This window comes from Marmota flaviventris, chromosome 5 (genome assembly GCF_047511675.1).
Source record: "Marmota flaviventris isolate mMarFla1 chromosome 5, mMarFla1.hap1, whole genome shotgun sequence".
Lineage (NCBI taxonomy): Eukaryota > Metazoa > Chordata > Mammalia > Rodentia > Sciuridae > Marmota > Marmota flaviventris.
Window position 1 is genome coordinate 65184991 of NC_092502.1, and position 20207 is coordinate 65205197.

At 34.2% G+C, this 20207-nt stretch overlaps 1 protein-coding gene across 1 annotated transcript in view; it reads left to right on the forward strand.

Moving 5' to 3' along the window:
* The window catches only part of Lars1 (leucyl-tRNA synthetase 1), a 68395-nt gene that overhangs the window by 40381 nt on the left and 7807 nt on the right, over nt 1-20207 (forward strand). Inside the window, exons 21-29 of the mRNA XM_027927739.2 lie at nt 1271-1328; nt 4086-4149; nt 8863-9046; nt 10224-10314; nt 10921-11061; nt 12161-12301; nt 14775-14885; nt 17621-17731; nt 19341-19445. Coding sequence (XP_027783540.1) covers nt 1271-1328; nt 4086-4149; nt 8863-9046; nt 10224-10314; nt 10921-11061; nt 12161-12301; nt 14775-14885; nt 17621-17731; nt 19341-19445 — 1006 coding nt within the window. The remainder of the gene's footprint in view (nt 1-1270; nt 1329-4085; nt 4150-8862; nt 9047-10223; nt 10315-10920; nt 11062-12160; nt 12302-14774; nt 14886-17620; nt 17732-19340; nt 19446-20207) is intronic.

The window sequence follows — 20207 nt, forward strand, 5'->3', positions numbered from 1 at the left end:
AGCCCCTTTGAGTAGCATTTACTATTAAATTGAATCTTATCTTTGCACTATTTTTTTGTATTTTTTAGTTTTTAAAAAATTACAGGTAAGTAATAACATCAAGTACTTATGCCAGGCACTTGTTCTAATCACTTTCAGTAACTGCTTTAATTCTCATTACAACTTTTTGAGGCAGATCTCTGATATCCTTATTTTACAAACAAGGAGCCTTACTTGAGGCAAAGAGGGATCAAAAATTCACCCAGAGCTACCCAATTAGATAAGTAGAAGAACCAGATGTAAACCCAGGAATCTGGTCCCAGAAACTTGCTTTGACCCATTGTGCCTCATATGATCTCATTTGTTCTTTTTTTTTTTGGTACCAGGAATTGAACCCGGGGGTGCTTAACCACTGAGCCACATCCCCAGCCCTTTTTATATGTTATTTTGAGACAGGGTCTTGCTAAATTGCTGAGGCTGTCTTTGATCTTGTGATTCTCCTGCCTCAGCTTCTCGAGTTCTGTCATTACAGGTGTGTGCCACTGCACCCAGCACATGATCTCATTTTTAAAATGAATGAATAAATGTACACAGTTTGAAAATTCAGAGAGTGTATAAAGTAAAAAAGTAATAGTGAATTTTGAACCCTGTGCCTATACCACTGTACTTCTGAAAATTGATCACTTTTAGTTGGTAGTACTATTCTGACCAGAATTTGGATCTGCATAATCTTTGTGCTCCAGGATAGTCCTCTGTCCTCTTCCATGTTTATCCAGGTGTATTTCTGTTTTTCTCTTTAGTCCCTCAAGTAGCTGAAGGAACAAACTCTTGATTTCTTCTGGAAAAAAATTGTTTATGTATATGCTGGCACCAGTTACCTATATTTAAAATTTATTCAGTGATACTGTGCTGTATATGCTGTTCTCTTTTTTTTCCACTTAATATATATTTAGAATCTTTTCTACTCATACATATAGCCCTGCCTGTATTTTTAAAATAGTTATATTATTGTATGTGTGCATCATCATTTCTATAGTTAGTCCTTTGTTTATATGTATTTCTTGTTAAATACAGGACAGCAGCTGGGGTGGTAGAACACTTTCCTTGCATGTACAAAGCCCTGGGTTCTATCCCTCAAAATAGACACAAAAGAAGCCAGACCATAGTAAATATCCTGTATAATTGTCTGAGCAAATTTTTATGAGTATTAAAATTTACCTCAAAATTTTAAACATAAGCCATAATCTTTCTTTAATTTTCATTTTCTGTCTTTAAACATTTACCTGTGAAGTGACAAATGGCCTACAGCTGTGAGAGCAAACGGACATCTCCTCCTCAACTCTGAGAAGGTAACCCTTATTGCCCCTTGAAAGTTTAAAATTCCTGGAAGTCTTTTCAGATTTAGAAAGTTGTACTTTTTATAGGAATATGAATCAATCAGAGAGTTCAGGACTGGCAGCACAAATTAAATACAATAATAATCACAAATTAAATACAGTAATAAATAATCCCTAGTACCAGGGATTGAACCCAGGGTGCTTAACCAGGGAGCCATATCTCCAGCCTATTTTATTTTGAGACAGGGTCTCACTAAGTTGTTTAGGTCCTTGCTAAATTGCTGAGGCTGGTCCCAAATTTGTAATCCTCCTGTTTCAGCCTCTTGAATTGCTGGGATTACAGACTTGTGCCACCATGCCCTGGTAAATAAAAGTGAGCAAATAGAGTAGATAGTTTCATTGAGGGAAGAAGAGGAATATTTACTTGTTATATTATTTGTATTTAAAGTGGCATAAGGTGACAATTCATGACTGGAAGAGATGAAGACAGGGACAAGAAGCATAAAGATCTTAGCATAGTGACTCCCATGAGAACTTTCTCTCTCTCTCTCTTTTTTTTTTTTAATACTAGGGATTGAACTCAAGGGTGCTCAGCCACTGAGCCATATCCCCATTTCTTTGTATTTTATTCTGAGACAAGGTCTTGGTAAGTTGCTGAGGCTGACTTTGAATTTGTGATCCTCCTCCCTCAGGCTCCCAAGTCACTGGGATTACAGGTGTGTGCCACCACACCTGGCAAGATCTTTCTCAATAACTTGAGAAAGGGATTTAGTGCTTTTTGTTTTTACTCTGACCACTAAATTAGAAAACAAGATTTTGAAGTTTATGTGATTTCTAGGTGTCACTTAATGCTTTTTCCTAGATAATCTATTATCATTCTCTATGCTGAAAATTGAAAAAAAAAAAAAAATCTATCACCCCCATTATTGTCACTATTAATTTGTGTGACTCTTTTATAGGCTACATAGGACTATAATTAATTAGCATTCTTGAGAGGAGGTTATGCAAACTTCTTGACAGTACCCTCATTTTCCCCTCTAATACCTTTGTGCATAGAGAAAGGCATCTCCAATTTAAAAAAAAAAAAAAAGTATTATTTATGATTCAAGAGTTTGTTTTTTGGGGGGGGTGGGGTACCAGGGATTGAATTCAGGGGCTCTCGGTCACTGAGCCACATCCACAGCCCTATTTTGTATTTTATTTAACAACAGGGTCTGACTGAGTTGTTTAGTGCTTCGCTGTTGCCAAGACTGACTTTGAACTTGTGACCCTCCTGTCTTAGCCTCCCGAGCTGCTGGGATTACAGGTGGGCACTACTGTGCCTGGCCCAAAGTTTTGTGTTGCTGAGGATTAAACCCAGGGCCTTAACCTTGCAAGCATTCTGCTGCAGAACTATATACTCCCAGCCCAGTATTATTTATTTATTATTAGTAAATATTGTATGTGTTACAACCAATGAATTTTATTATGACCAGTGAAAGGTAGTGGCAAAAGAGTATTAGTATCTATGTCTTAAAAGAAATAGGTGTAGATCTGAACAAACAAACAGCATGTGATACGAACTTTAGTATAAAATGTCAGATTTAGCCATTGCTATAAAAGTAACACGTAATTAAAATGTTTATTAGCTTAGTGTGTTGACAAGCACCTGTAAGCCTAGTGCCTTGGGAGGCTGAGGCAGGAGGATCATAAATTCAAAGCCAGCTTCAACAACTTAGTGAGGCCCTTGGCAACTTAGCGAGACCCTGTCAAAAAGGTCTGGGATGTGATTCAGTGGTTGAGCACCCCTGGGCTCAATCCTTGGTACCCTCCCTTACCAAAGATAGTCTGTACATTAGACTTAAAAAAAAAAAAAAAAAAAAAAAAAAAAAAGGCTGTTTAGCAACATGAGTTGTATTATAGATTTTGTTAGATTAACTTGATTATTGAATTCCTCTTTTCTTCGTAAGTCAAAGTGGATCCATATATTTTGTAATTGTATTAGGATGTAACCTTTTCTTTGGCTTATCTGAACATTGTTGTATACTGACTTTATTAGAATGATGCTTTATTGTCATGTAGTGGAAAATTGATGTAATATCTGTTCTTCGGCATTAGCAAAGTTTCGGTAACAACATAAAACATTTAAAATATTAAAGATTGTCATTCTGTGAACGGTACCCTCCTAGATACACTGCCTTAGGGCAGAGCACAACTTGAACAACCAATTATTGTGACCATAATGGCAGGAATCTTCCTAAAATCCTAATTCTTAACCTCTCGAGCTAGTCTATTCTATCCTGAAGGACTCTTTGAGTGCTGTACAGCTCTTGCTTATGTACCTAGCTTAAGCGTTCTGGTTATAGTGGAATCATTCCACATGTCTAACCAGTTACCTGGGGTGATAAGGATAATGGAAATCAGAGTAGACTGAATGTTGGACTTGAGATCCACTCCTAGCTTTGTCACTAATGAGCTGAATAACTCAAGACAAGTAACTTTATTGGTTCAACTTCAGATTTTTTTTCTCTAAAATTCATGTAAAGGGATGGGGTTGTGGCTCAGTGGTATAGCACCTGCCTAGCATATGTGAGGCACTGGGTTCAATCTTCAGTACCACATAAAAGAATAAATAAAGTTAAAAAAAAAATTATGTATTTTTCCTTTTCTGTGTTTTGAATTCCTTTTTATTTTGTCATGTCCAACTTAGTTAAATTTGATTTGGCTGATTTGGTTTATTATATTTATGTATGTTGTCATTAATGCCTAATTATTGACTTTCTGTTTCAGATGTCAAAATCCACAGGCAATTTCCTAACTTTGACCCAAGCTGTTGACAAATTTTCAGCTGATGGTGAGTTATGCATTTTTGTTATTACTGTTGCACAGAATCTGATTTTCCTTAGATTACAAAAGACAAGTTAAAATAGGTGTTTTAATTTTTTTATCTTTTGCTTTGAACAAAATTTTAAGATATTCGTAATTTCTTTATGGATAAACAACATAAATTATAAGAATTACTGATATAATCCATCCAGGAGCAAACTTCATCTAAAGTTAGTCTTCTTTTAAATGAAAGTCACTATAATTGCTGAGATTCAAAACTCGTTTTGTAGAGAACTTGAGCCTATAGGAAGCTTAGATATTTACTCTGTATTTGGTTTTTCAATGGAAGATTTGAATGTGAGAACATTTACTTTTCAGAAATTTTTTTTTCCCCTGACCTTAGAATTTTTACATTTTATTAGTATTTTGGGAAGAAACAAAATTAGTATTATCTTTAAGGAACCATTCATTTCTATTTAACTAGTCCTTGGTCATTGTGATAATTTTCTTGTTGATCATGGCTAGCCCAGTTTGAGTTCTTGATTTCTCTGTTGGAACTGAATTATTTCTGTTTCTTAGAATACATTATTTAAAATTGTATTTACGTTTGGATAAGTAATACATTCATATGGTTCAAAATATAGAAGATCTGAAAAGCATATGCATTAAAAATATACCCTCTTTTATCCCTTAGCTATCCAGTCTTTCTCAGTTGATAAAATCATCAATTTCTTCACATACTCTCTTATACATTGCTAGTGGGAATGCAATTTGTATAGCTCTCTTGGAGGCAATTTTGGCAATTCCTAACAAAGCTTATCTTACCTTTTTTTGCCTTACAGTCCCACTTATAGGGATTTGCCCTGGAGCACCCCCTCCAACAATACCAAAAAATGTGTACATTATTGACTGTAGCAGTGTTTGAACTTGTAAAATATTGAAAGCAACCTAAATGCTTTTGTGTAGGAGAGTGAATGAATAAACTGTGCTACCACCACGTCGTGGAATACTGTATAATTATAAAAAGCAAGGATAAGAAAGATCTCTATCAATTAATTTCCAAAATTTGTAGAAAAAACAAACAAACCAAGAAACTCACAAAACAATAACATTAGCTATGCAAAAGAACCATTTAATTAAACAAAACAAAACAAAAAACTACTATATGCATCCCTCATGTAGAAAAGTAGGAGATAAATAATATATGTGTCTACTGATTTTAAAACAGTTGTAGAATAGGCCAGGTGTGGTGGTACACATTGTAATCCCAGCAGCTCAGGAGGCTTTGAGGAGGATTGCAAGGTAAAAGCCAGCCTCAGCAATTTAGCAGGGTCCTAAGCAACTTAGCAAGACCTTGTCTCAAAATAAAAATTTAAAAATGGGCTGGGGATGTGGCTCAGTGATTAAGTGCCCCTAGGTCCAGTCCTTGAAGAATGATAAACTAGACACTAGAGAGATTAGTGACCTTTGACTATGAGGTAGGTGGGAAACACTGGGAAGAATGGGAATTTGCTAGTAAAGATGAAGAAGGAGCTGTACTTCTCTGAGTGTACCTTTTTGTATAACTTTGACTCTTGGAGCCACAATAATGTTTCTTTCTTCTTTTTTTAAAAAATACATTTATTTGTAGATGGACACAATACATTTGTACTTTTATTTTATTTGTTTTTTATGAGGTGCTGAGGATTGAATCCAGTGTCTCACACATACTAGGCAAGCGCTCTCCCACTGAGCTACAATCCCAGCCCCCATAATAATGTTTCTTGTACCAAAATATCAAGGACATAATTAAAATCAAAGGATGTGGTGGCAGGGGACTCCAGATGGTAATAAATGGACAAAGCTATATTGCAAATGGAAGCATGACTATAATGAAGGGGATAGGGAAGAACAACTTAACTTTGAAAACAGTATTTTGGTTAAATACAAACACTAAAGAAAGAAAGAATACACAAATACCGTAGTTAGTAAGTCTGCTTCTTACTAGAAATAAAAGCACTTATGAAAATGTGTTTACCAAGGTTGAATAAAAAAAAATAAATAAATTGTGGATGAGAACTTCTTTCTCAGAGCTTACTTTCAGAAGAAGTTATAAAAAGTAAAAGAGAAAGGCTGGAATAAACCATGTAATGTTGAATTGAAATTGGCAATATGAGTTTATGACTTTTATTTTATTTTTAGATATATAGATACAGAAATAAACATTGATGCTTATGTGCATGTGGGTTAGTATACATACATATATCTTCCTAGTTCTGTCTGCTTGAGTGAGCCTTGGAGTAGTGACACCCAGTAGCAATGAAATGTGTTCAGATCTTGGTTCTAAACACCATTCTCTTACAAAAGGAACAAGAGCTCCTAGGAAAAGTGATTGATTTGGTAGGAAAAGTACAAGATGAGTGTGGACCAGCTGCCAAAATAAGGAAGTACTTGCCAGGTGCAGTGGCACACACCTGTAATCCCAGTGGTTTGGGATGCTCAGGCAAGAGGGTCACAAGTTTAAAGCCAGCTTTAGCAACTTAACTAAGGTCCCAAGCAACTTAGTGAGACCCTGTCTCTAAATAAAATATAAAAAAGGGCTGGGGATGTGGCTGTGATTAAGTGCCCCTGGGTGCCATCCTGGTTTTAAAAAAAAGAAAGTAAGGAAGACTTATGAAAGCAGGAAACGTTTTATTTGTTTTCTGCGGTGCTGGGGATTTAATCCCAGGGCCTCATACTTGCTAGGCAAGTATTCTACCACTAGGCTATCCTCTGCCCTGAGTGGGGATATGTTGAAAGGACACCAGAGTCAATTTGAAGGAGCTTCCATTAGTACATGCTGGAACAATTTAGGCATCAATAAATAATAATAGTATTGGATTATAACCTAATGGATAAAATAAATATCTCTGGGTCCATACTGATATCTACTAATTATTGAATAAATAAATCAGTGGGGAAGTAAGGAAATCTTTTCCTTTGAAATCACTTAATGTAGAAATACTGAGTGAACTATAAAATCACCAGTAGTCAAACACCATGATAATAATTGTTATAGGCAAGATCCACCAATGGTTGCTAAAATGGGTTAAAGTTTCAGAAAAATAGGATATTTGCATATTTTCAGTGTTTCTCATCTCAAGATATTTATTAATCATAAAGGAAAAATAGTAATTTTATAGTAGAAATGCTTGGTGCATAGCCAAGTGATCAAGGTTAGCAGTAACAGTACTTAAGTCATATCAATATCATGTACCTTCCTGATAGGATACTCAGAGGGGGTACAACATTTTTTTGTGGTGTTCTTACCAGAGGTTCATAACCTCAGGCTACTCATGAGGAAACATCACACAAAACTAAAATTGAGAGCAGTTTTATTAAATAACTGACATCAAAACTGTTAATGCCATAAAGGACAAGGGAAGACTAAAAAACTGTCATAGATTTGAAAAGAACAAGGGGAGACACAGCGATGAAATGCAGTGTGAATTTCTGAATTGGATCTTTTTTTTTTAAATATTTATTTTTTTAGGTATAGATGGACACAACACAAAGCCTTTATTTTTATGTGGTGCTGAGGATCGAACCTGGGTCTTGCCTGTGCTAGGCGAGCGCTCTACCGCTGAGCCACAATCCCAGCCCCTGAATTGGATCTTGAAGTAGAAAAAAAGATCTTAGGGGAAATGGTGGAAAATTTATATAAGTTCTATAATTTGGTTAATAATATTGTACTAATGTTAACTTCCTGGTTTTGATACTATAGTTATGTAAGTTGTTGGCATTTAGAAAGCTGGGTAAATGATACATATTTATTCTCTACTGATTTTTTTAGTTGAGTGTAAAGTTGTTTCAAAGTAAAAAGATAAAATGTTTTCACCTTGTGTGTGAAGTATTTAATGCATATAAAATTTAATGTTTCATGTTCTCATCTTCCTCCTTTAGGATATAGAAAGTAGCTTTACTGCTCTGTATTTTTCCTTTTTTCACTTAGCAATTCTTATATTGGACTATTGTGAGTTACTTTTTTTTGTAGCAATATAGCATTTCATTGTAGATATATGTCCTATAATTTTTAAAAAATTAGGCTTATTGATGGATATTTGATTTTTTTCTTGTATTTTCAAATGAAAGATTTTGCTAGTACTAAGAGATGAGAATTGAAAAAATAGTTTTATTAGTTGAAAACTGAAACAAAGTAATTTTAGTACTGAGAAATTGAATAAGCATTTGTATACATAGAGCAACAGTGTGTGTTCTCATGCATTAAAAATACCATAATATTTTTCTACTTTTAAATGAGACTGAGATATTGATGGGGAAACCACAAAGAAATGTCTATCCCTAATTCATCATTTTCTTCCTTTGCCTTATTAAAGATCACTTTATCTCATTAGCTCAATATGCCTGAGAAGAAGCACATATTAATGCTAAATGTATGTAAATTAATATAGATTGTTCAAATATTTGAACAGCATTGTTAGGGTTCTTACTTTTGGTGATTTTTATTTTTGCTGTTGGTCCAGTACAGTACTTTAAAACAATTGTGATTTCCTTCCTTCCTTCCTTCCTTCCCTCCCTCCCTCATACATGGGAAGCAAGTGCTCTGCCACTGAGCTACTGCCCCAGCCCCAATTGTTGTTTCTTAATGTGTATGTGGACTTTGTCCTGTGTTATGTGTTGTGTACCTAACTAGAGACATAGTTGATACTCAGTAACCATATTATCAGTTCATTTACTTGATTTCCCCTCACCCTTCTTTCAGGAATGCGCTTGGCTCTGGCTGATGCTGGTGACACTGTTGAAGATGCCAACTTTGTGGAAGCCATGGCAGATGCAGGTATTCTGCGTCTATATACCTGGGTGGAATGGGTAAAAGAAATGGTTGCCAACTGGGACAGCCTAAGAAGTGGTCCTGCCAGTACTTTCAATGATAAAGTTTTTGCAAGGTAATGTATGGGTCCCAAACGCTTTTTTTTTTTTAATACTTAGTGGTGGTGCATTTTTAAGTTTTCTTTTTTTCCCTAAAAATAAGTTACATGATAATAGTAGCTACTATTTATTGAAGGCTTGTTTGTGCTAGGTGCTATGTTAATTACTTTGCATCTTTAGCTTAACCTCAAAGCAACTTTATATGGAAAAGATATTATCAACTCTATTTAAGAAACTGAGGCTTAGAAAAATAAACTGTTGCATTAAATACCTTGAAGCTAGTAATTGAAAACTTAGTATATGAACTTGTTTTTCTGTCCTCAAAGCCTGTTCTTATATAACCATTTTCCTATACTGTTTCTGCAGGTTAAAAAAATGAGTAAAATGATTCTTTGTTGTCTAGCAGGACAAACAACCAATTGTAAATGCAATAATAGGGATAAAGAGAATTCATGGGAGATGTGTGAATTCTGGATGTTTTTGAAAAATAAATAGGAGATATACAGGGAGAGGAGAAATCATGTCAAACCATGGAAAGGGTATAATAGTTATTTGACTTACAGTATGTGGAGTGCAAAGATAGGCAACGAAAAAGATTGGTGTCACTTTAGGCTAAATAAAGAAGGGCCTGGGCTGAGATTGTAGTTCAGTGGTAGAGCGCTTGCCTAGCATGTGTGAGGTACTGGGTTTGATCCTCAGTACCACAAATAAACAAAGGTTTATTAAAAAACAAACAAACAAACAAAAAGGGCCTGAGGTGGTAAGAAAAAAATTTTCTTCCTAATATTCAGTATCAGTTACTTGAAATGCAGCAGTTAAGGCCTGGCTATGACTTAAATTAAGCTATTTTCATGGGCTTCAAAACAGAGTTTCCATTAAGGAATTTTAAACAAACATTGTTAACTGTGCTATCATAAGCAGGAACCTTAAACGTAAAAGAGGGCAATACTTAATGGTGAATAAACAATAAAGAGACTATAATAATTAGTTTTAAGGAGAACAAAGATGGTTTTTTGTTGAGCAGTTTTAAATGTTTTAGATAGTGTTCTCATTTTATTGCTTATTAGTGTATGCAGCAGCTTTATATACATATACATATATACTGTGTATATATAAACATATATTTGTATGTAAATATATGTATTTGTGTATAATTGTCTTTAAATGCAGTAACTTTTTTTTTCTAATCAATAGTGAAATGAATGCAGGAATTATAAAAACAGATCAAAACTATGAAAAGATGATGTTTAAAGAAGCTTTGAAAACAGGATTTTTTGAGTTTCAGGTATGCTATTCTTTTGGTATAAAACACGTCATTATGAATATAATATGTTTTTCCCTTGCTATAACCTAATTGCATGTTTAAAGTACAGGCTGAAAATCTGGTTAGGAAATTTTTAAATTCACTTGTGATTTTTTAAGTGTTTCTTTGATATTTTTTCTCTTGTATTCATTTAATATAAAGAATTCTGCTCTTATTTGATCATGAATATTAATAATATTAAATCTAAAAATCAGCTTATACTTTGTAGGAAAAGATTTAAAAGCTGATAATAATGAAGGAAAATTTGTAATTAATTGTTATTTTGAAAGCCAGTATCTTCTGAGGTTTTCCACAAGGTGTCAGTATTTCTTAAAGATTGTCATTTCAAGTGTTTAAGGTAAAAAAGAAAAAACAAAAAAAAAACTTAATATTCTTTAGGCAAAGACTGATATAGATTTACTTGCAAATTTTAAAAGATTAAATGAAATCTTTATAATTATTAATTATGAAATTTTTAAAGAACAAAAACTTTTAAAAAATTGCATTAAATATAAGATACTGAAAAATTTTAAAAAATTTTTGTTTTAAAGAAGTGAGGGAAATGGTAAATAATTTTGAATTTTATAGGCTGCGAAAGATAAATACCGTGAATTGGCCATAGAAGGCATGCACAGAGAGCTTGTGTTCCGCTTTATTGAAGTTCAGACACTTCTTTTGGCTCCATTCTGTCCGCATTTGTGTGAGCACATCTGGACACTTCTGGGAAAGGTACCTTACAGGTTTAAAATGTCATGAGTGGTTTTAATTTTTGGCCTTATCAATTGTTGTGATTATAATATTACTTAAGAGAAAAAGCTGAAGAGCTGGCATAGAAGTAGTAGATCAGTGTTAAAATGCTTGCACAAGGCTTGGCATGTGCAAGGCCCTGGATTTGATCCCCATTACCACCCCCTAAAAAAAGAGAAAAAAGCTGAAAATGAGTATTTTAAAAATAATACTGGATTCATCATCGTAATTATTACAACATGTTAAAAAATAACTAAACAAAACAATTAAATTGTATATGTGCCTTTATTTGTATATAAATGATACATATATTTTAAAATTGTGATAGTGTTTCACCTAATTCCCATCTGTTAAGAAAAGTTGTAATACATTTGAGTGTATTCAGCTATGCATTGTATTATGTGTATTTCAACTGTTGAAAAAAGGTGAAAACATTGAGAAAGATATAAAACAATGGTTTTGAGGTGCTTATAAATCAAAATAGAAGCATTTGTTAGCATAAGTTTCTTATTATCAAATTCTAGGCATATATATAGGACTGTATATTCAGGATACTATATTAGCATTCTTACTGTGAAGATAAATTTAATTTTTTTTCCCAGACTTGCAGATAGATTGCTGTTTTGATAACTTTTTTCCAGTCTTACTAACTGGGCTCTTTTTTTTTTTTTTTTTCAGTGCATGAACCGTGCAAAAATATGCTTATGATCTATATACTGAGTAGCCATAGTTTCAATACTGGATGTATTAATAGAATAAAAACTGGGAGTGTGCATAATTTATATAATAATGGTTAAATTTAAGCAAATTAGCATTGCATAATTTTCTTTGAAAGTGAGCATATGTGTGTGGGTATTAATATGCTTGTACAAATGGGTGCTAATTAAGAATGTAGAATCAGACTTCACAGCTTGAATTCTAGGGAACATTAGATCAGGGTCTGTAAAAGTGTGTTATGTGTAGTCAGGTTTGAACTCTGTGCACACAATTACAGATGGTACCCTTGATATGAAACTGTAAGCAAGAACTGTAAAATAGTTGTGTTGTCAGATCTCACTGAACCTTTCTTTGTTTTTAAAAGCCTGACTCAATTATGAATGCTTCATGGCCGGTGGCGGGTCCTGTGGATGAAGCCTTGATACGTTCCTCACAGTATCTCATGGAAGTAGCACATGACCTTAGACTGCGACTTAAGAACTATATGATGCCAGCTAAAGGAAAGGTGAAGTTTATTCCTTAAAAGTTATTGGTCTGATTTCTTGAGCTGTAGGGGTCTAATTCTGGAAATCTTTGCCTGTACCCATATGTTGAAGTGTTTCCCCAGTTTTTTCTTCTGACAGTTGTAAAGTTTCTGGTCTTATGTGTAGGTCTTTGATTCACTTTTTTTTTTTTTTTTAATTTTTAATTTTTTTAAATAGTTGTAGATGGACAACATGCCTTTTTTTGTTGAGTTTTTTATGCAGTGCTAAGGATTGAACCCATGCTAGGCAAGAGCTTCTGCCACTGAGCTACAGCCCCAGCCCACTTTGGTCCATTTTCAGTTGACTTTTATACAGAGTGTGAGATAAGGATCTAGTTTCTTTTTCTTTTTTTTAATATATATATATTTAAAAAATATATATAAAATAATATATATATATATTTACTTATTTTTTAGTTGTAGTTGGACACAATACCTTTATTTTATTTATTTATTTTTATGTGGTGCTGAGGATCGAACCCAGGCAAGCGCTCTACCGCTGAGCCACAACCTCAGCCCAGATCTAGTTTCATTCTTCTTTTTTAAAATTTTTATTTGTCTTAATTAGTTACACATGAGAGTAGAATACATTTTGACACATTATACATAAATGGAGTATAACTTCTCATTCATTTGGTTGTACATGATGTAGGGTTACATAGGTCATGTAATCATATATGCACATAGGGTTATAATGTCCAATTCATTCTACTATCATTTCTACCTTCATGACCCCCCTTCACTTCCCTCTGTCTAGTCCAAAATGCCTCTATTTTTCTTTGCCCCTTTATTGTGAATTAGCATCCACATATCAGAGAAAACATTCAGCCTTTTTTCTTTGGGATTGGCTTATTTTGCTCTGTGTAATATTCTCTAGTTCCATCCATTTACTGGCAAATGCCATAATTCCATTCTTCTTTAAGGCTGAGTAGTATCCCATTGTATGTGTGTGTGTGTGTGTGTGTGTATGTGTGTGTGTGTGTATATACACACCATATTTATCCATTCACCTGTTGAAGGGCACCTAAGTTGTTTCTATAGTTTAGCTACTGTAATTGAACTGCTATAAATTGATGTGACTGCGTCACTATAGTATGGCTGATTTTAAGTCCTTAGGGTATAAACTAAGGAGTGGGTGACTGAGTCAAATGGTGGTTACATTGCAAGTTTTCTTGGGAATCTCCGTACTGCTTTCCATAGTGGTTGTGCCAATTTGCAGTCCCACCAGCAATGTATGAGTGTACCTTTTCCCCCACATCCTAGTTAGCATTTATTGTTGCTTATATTCTTGATGATTGTTGTTCTGACTGGAGTGAGATGGAATCTCAGTGTAGTTTTTATTTGCATTTCTCTAGATGTTAGAGATGTTGAATATTTTTTCATATATTTGTTGATCAGTTGTATTTCTTCTGAGAAGTGCCTGTTCAGTTCCTTTGCCCATTTATTGATTGGGTTTTTTAAATTTTTTAAAAATTCTTTTTAATTATACATGGCGTAGAGTATATTTTGACATATCATGCATATGTGGAACATAACATCCCATCTTTTTTTCTTTATTTTTAAAATTTTATTTAGAGACAGGGTCTCGCTGAGTTGCTTAGGGCTTTGCTAAATTGCTGAGATTGGCTTTGAACTTTAAATCCTCCTGCCTCAGCCTCCTTAGTTGCTGGGATTACAGGCATGTACCACCATACCCAGCTTAACTTCCCATTTTTGTGGTTGTATATGATGTAGAGTTTTACTGGTCATGTATTCATATATGAACATAGGAAATCATTCTCTTTCATGTGGATATATAATTTCCCCATGCCCATTTGCTAAAGAGGCTGTCTTTTCCCCAGTGTACATTTTTGACAACTTTATCAAGAATTACATGATTGGAGCTGTGTAGGTTTGTGTTTGTGTCGTTTCTGTTCCATTGCGAGAATCAATAAATGGGATGGCATCAAATTAAAAAGCATCTGCACAGCAAGAGAAACAGAGTGAAGAGATAGCCTACAAAATGGGAGAAAATCTTTTCCAGCTACTTGTCTGACAGAGGTTTAGTATCCAGTATATGTGAAGAACGTCAAAGCTCAACTCTAATAGAAACAACCCAATCAAAACTGAGCAATGAGCTGAGTGCTGTGGTACATGCCTATAATCCCAGTGGATTGGGAGGCTGAGGCAGGAATATCATAAATTTGAGGCCAGTCTTAGCAATCTTTCTCAAAAAATAAAAAAAGAATTCTGGAGGAAGCTCAGTGGTAAAATGCCTCTAGGTTCAACCTTAGCACTCCCTCTGCCCCACAAAAGACTAAAACTTGTATTGCTATATTCACTGCTAATACAGTTCTGTAGATGTATATTCATACATGGTAAAGGCAGTTGTAGTGTGCATCTGGGGAGTGGGTGTTCTCAGTTTTGATTTATATAAAAGCCAATGAATGCTTTTTCCTTTGCTTCTACTATGTAGAAGACTGACAAGCAACCACCTCAGAGGCCCTCACATTGCACCATCTATGTGGCGAAGAACTATCCGCCTTGGCAGCATACAACTCTGTTGGTTCTGCGTAACCACTTTGAGGTGAGGCTCTTAGTAGACTTTCCTCCCTGACAGTGTTGTGTCCTGCTTATGTTGTTTTTGTTTTTAGGATGTTAGCAGTGTCTGGGAGAAAGGCGACAGGTAGCTTTGTTCAAGTCCATCCAGGTTGGGATCATTTCTTTATTATCCTTGGTAGTTCATAAATGAATTCTGAGGGAAAAGCTGCTATTATTTTCATCATTTCTAAAAGTTGGATAAAAATAGATCTAGTTGAATGTAATCAAAAGGTGGGGGTTTTTCATATATGTGGTTAAAATTATGGAGCAAAAGGACAGAATTTGTCTTTTGACTTTGTTGTGACTTAAAAGGTGGGATTCAAGCCTTAACCTTGTTATATTTGAAGTAAATTGAAGCTTCATTCTTCCAAACTTGAAAAAAAAATGTTTTAATTTGATAATAGAAAGGTAAGGTTCAAAGATGTTTTTGGAAAGTATCTTCGCAATACGATGGTTTTATATAAAGTAAATGCACAATTTATACTTAGTTCTAAATTTTCTAAAGGAAAAAAAATTCCTTTTTCTTTTACATTCAAAGAATAGGGAACATAGTGTATCTTGTATAATTTGTACTTTTTTACTCAGGTAACCAATACAGTTTTTAGTAGACACAAACCATTAAGGTGCCCTTAAGAAAGAGCCTGAACAAAATAGGGATTATGGTGAAAATGAAGTGATGACAAAAAAGAAATCCATAGCTCTGATTTCCAGATCTTTTTTTTCTTTTTTAATATTTTTTTAGTTGTAAATGGACCTTTATTTTATGTATTTATATGCAGTGCTGAGGATCGAACTCAGGGCCTCATACATGCTGTATATATTTATTTATATATATATATTTAGTTGTAATTGGACACGATACCTTTATTTCACTTATTTATTATGTGGTGCTGAGGATTGAACTCAGGGTCCTGCATGTGCGAGGCAAGCGCTTTACTGCTAAGCCATAATCCCAGCCCCTGAGTTCTATTTTTTAAATGACCAATTTTGTTTGTATGTATGTATGTATGTATGTACGTATATATATACCTGGGATTGAACTCGGGGCACTCAGCCACTGAGCCACATCCCCAGCTCTATTTTTATATTTTATTTAGAGACAGTGTCTCACTGAGTTGCTAAGCAACTGGCTTTTGCTGAGGCTGGCTTTGAACTTGCGATCCTCCTGTCTCAGCCTCCCGAGCCGCTGGGATTACTGGCATGCGCCATTGCTTCTGGCCCAGATTTCCAGATCTTTACTGGAATTTTGCCAAACTACTTAGTTAATTAAGAAATACTCAGAAAAGCTGCTTTTGCATTTGTAAAATTTGATGGAAAGTGAAGAGCCTTTTTTTATACCTTGTGAATCTATTTTTATGGATATTTGTATCTTTGGTTGTGGGTAATAGAAATGGAAGATAGACTTGCAGATTTTGAATTATGGCAAGTAAAAGATAAACACTACTTTGAAAATGAAATTGTAACTCAGTGGATTAATATATTCAAACCAGCAAATCAGAGGACCAGTGGAAGAATCAAATATAGTAGTATATGATGTCTCAGGTATTTAAAAAAGGCATCGCCTCAGTTCTTTCAGAAATTAAATATTTATTTTGTATTCTTTGACTAGATATTATGTTGTTTTGAAACAACATCATTTTTTGGCATTATCAGCTTCTTTTTAAAGTTTCGTTTTCATCCAAAAGAACTAAAAAAATCTTAATTTGTAATCAAGAGTGTTGTTATGTTAAATATGGCACCTTTTTGGTGATGTAAGGAAGAGGAGTGTTTCCCATCCTCTTTTTTCTTTCATATTTTCAGAGAAATACATTGACAAGTGGAGAAAATATTTTTTTCCCCATGAATTTTAGTAAAGGTTAGAATTAAATGAAAATAGGTTCCTTGAAATCTTTGTATATGTTTCTTTTCATTTAGATTCATTCCCAGCCCTTGACTTTTACAACTAGTAAAAAATAAGTTGCCCAAAACTCTGAAAAGGCCACCTGCTTTATTTCTCACTAAATTGAAGGAGCCATTGATGTTTATGGAAGTGATTTAGATTCAGTCAGCACATTTCGGACTGGTGCATATTAGTAATGTATGATAATATGTGTTAATTTTTAATAAATAGAACTGACAAGATATTTAATTTTTTTGTAGTTGTAGATGGATAACATGCCTTTATTTTATTTCATTTTTTAATTTTTTTAATGTGGTGCTAAGGATTGAGCCCAGTGCCCCACACATGCAAATGCTCTGCCACTGAGCTAGAGCCCCAGCCCCAAAATGACAATATTTTTAACATGTTGGTAACTAGGAATTCTTTCTTTTCACATTGGTAATAACAATTTATTTAAAAACACTCAAAAGCAGACATTATATAAATCTTTATGATAGTTGTTTAGTTTTCCATTTTAATATGACTAATGAAATGAAGATAAAGAACTTTATAAGACTATATTCTGTTTTTACTAGATAGGAACTAATGTTACAATCCTGGAGTTGCTATTATTGTAAGAAAGACTAAATATTCAGTGCCGTACACTTGGTTTTCTCCTTTAAACTAAGAAAATGTATCTTCTAAATTTAGAGTTGAAAACTCCTTTCTGCATTGTTCATTCAGCCTTCACTTTGCCATGATGTTGAGGGCTGCAGATATGCTCTGCTCTAGTAGACTGGTAGAGCCATCATTTTGTGTCTGGCTTACTTCTTCATATTCCTCTCTCCCCTTTCCAATTTTAGACCAATGGTGGAAAATTGCCTGAAAACAAAGTCATTGCTACTGAATTAGGTAATTTGCCAGAATTGAAGAAATACATGAAGAAAGTGATGCCGTTTGTTGCCATGATTAAGGTAAGCTGTGGACTTTTCACAACTGGGACACTGAAGTAATGCTTAGGCAGGACAGCAGAAGGACAGAGAAAAGCTTTGGGCAAAGTTTCTCTCCCTGTGCTCCCCTTTCCTCCCTCCCCGAAATCTGCTAAAATAGCACTTTTCAATCAATGGTAGTAAGAAATGAGCTATCAGATTTTGGGTTTACCTGAGGGATTGCTGAATATGTGAAAATATGTATTATGGAAGAAAAATTGGTTTAGAATTGCTGTACTAAATTATTCCCTTCCTATGCTTCCTTCTCTTGTTTTTAGTTTGAGGGGGAAACGTTCTGTTTTTACTAGATCCTATTACTGGGACCAAGATTCTACATTTGTGTAGTTGTAGGTTAGAGTAAACATTGGTTATAGTAATTGGACCAAGGATTCTCAACAATGACTCTCTAGATAATTTGGGCCAGATAGGTTTTTGTTGTGAAGAGTTGGATTCTTTAGGATTTCATTTAGCTTTAAAGAAGCACTGTCAGACTGTTTGCATGGAGTATATATTTTAAATAATATTGGTGATTTGCCCTGCAAATTATCCCATCCCCAACCTCCTCTGCCCCCCATACTGGGGATTGAACATATGCTCCCAACCTTTATTATTTTTATCTTGAGATAGGTCTCACTGAGTTGCCAAGACTGTCTTCAAACTTGGCATCCTCTTCCCTCAGTCTCTTTTGTAGGTGGGATTACAGATGAACAAACTCAAATTCATCTTTTTTTCAGGGACCCACTTCTGCATAACTAACACATTCCTGACTGTAGGGGTATTAATTTATAGCAAATGGTAAACTAAAGTACTGGATAGTAGGAATAATGTCAGGTCACTATCATGTAAGTGCAATGTGTTCTAGACATTTATATCTGTGCTTGTGAATTTGGATCATGAAGGTTACACTTTGTACAACAAATATTTAATTTAGAGTTAAGAATTTTGGGGGGTGCTGGGGTTGTGGCCCAGTGGTAGAACACTTGCCTGGCATGTGTGAGGCACTTGGGTTCTATTCTCAGCACCACATCTAAATAAATAAATAAAGGTCCATCAATGACTAAAAAAAGTTACAAAAAAAAAGAATTTTTTTTTTTTTGTATAAGATTGTTTATTATATAGTATGAATTTTTCTTTTTTTCTTTAAAGTTTATGGGAATATTTTCAAGATTTTTTTGTTTGGTATCTTGGAAGATTTAAAAAAAATTTTTTTTTGATTACCTGTAGGGATATTTTTCATATATTTGTGTGATTCCAAGAGCCCAAGGCCTTTTGTTTAACTGTTGAAATGTAAAGATTTTTTTTTTTAAACAGGCATGTGCTGTGCTGTGCCTGGCAGCAGGGGGGGCATTTATTATTTTATTTTTAGTACTAATGGACATAATGCCTTTATTTTCTTTCTTTATTTTTTATGTGGTTCTGAGGATCAAATCCAGTGCCTCACACATGGTAGGCAAGTGTTCTACCACTGAGCCCCAGCCCCTTGAAATGTAAAGATTTTATCAATTGAGAGAAAAATGATTGCTTTGAAGGATGTAAATTCTTTTCAGTGTCTTTTTAATGCAATTTTATTTTTCAAAAACATTTTGACTATTAGGAAAATGTGGAGAAGATGGGGCCTCGTGTTCTAGATTTGCAATTGGAATTTGATGAACAGACGGTGCTTATGGAGAATATAGTATATCTGACTAATTCCCTTGAGGTAAGAGGGCTAGGGATTGTAGTTACTAATAAATTATAGTAGCCATGACCCAGTTTTTGAATTTTATAATAAGCCTTTTTATAAACTTCACCTTCTATGTTTAGTATTTTTGCCAATTATATTCAGTCAAATATTTGAAGGGTAAGAGAATGAGAAGGCTATAAAATTTTCGGAAAGAATAATAATGAGCTGTCATCATGTTTCATTTATCAGTTATCCTACGTGTAAAAACTAACTATGTCTAGATTTTCTCCTTAAATTTTTTTTATTTTTTTGGTACTAGGGATTGAACCCAGGGGCACTTAACCACTGAGCAACATTTCCCAGCCCTTTTTATATTTTATTTTGAGACAGGGTCTCACTAGGTTGTTGAGGCTGGCTTTGCATTTGAGATTCTCCTACCTCAGCCTCCCAAGTTGCTGGGATTGTAGGTGTGTACTACCACACCCAGCCCAAATTGTTTTTAAGAAAATGAGAGACCTTATATTTAAATGCCCACAAAAGTCTCTTATTACGGAACACTGTAAATTGTTTTTCCCCCTCCCTCAGTTCAACTTCAGATTCACATAATCTGTGATTTATGATTTGTTATCAATCATAACTACATATATATATATATATATATATATATATATATATATATTTTTTTTTTTTTTTTTTCTGAAAATGCTTTCTCTCAAACAGCTTAGGCAGAAGGGAAAATAATTTGCTTCAAAAAACTGTTAGAGACTCAAAATGGTTCCAGTGATAATGAAGACATAC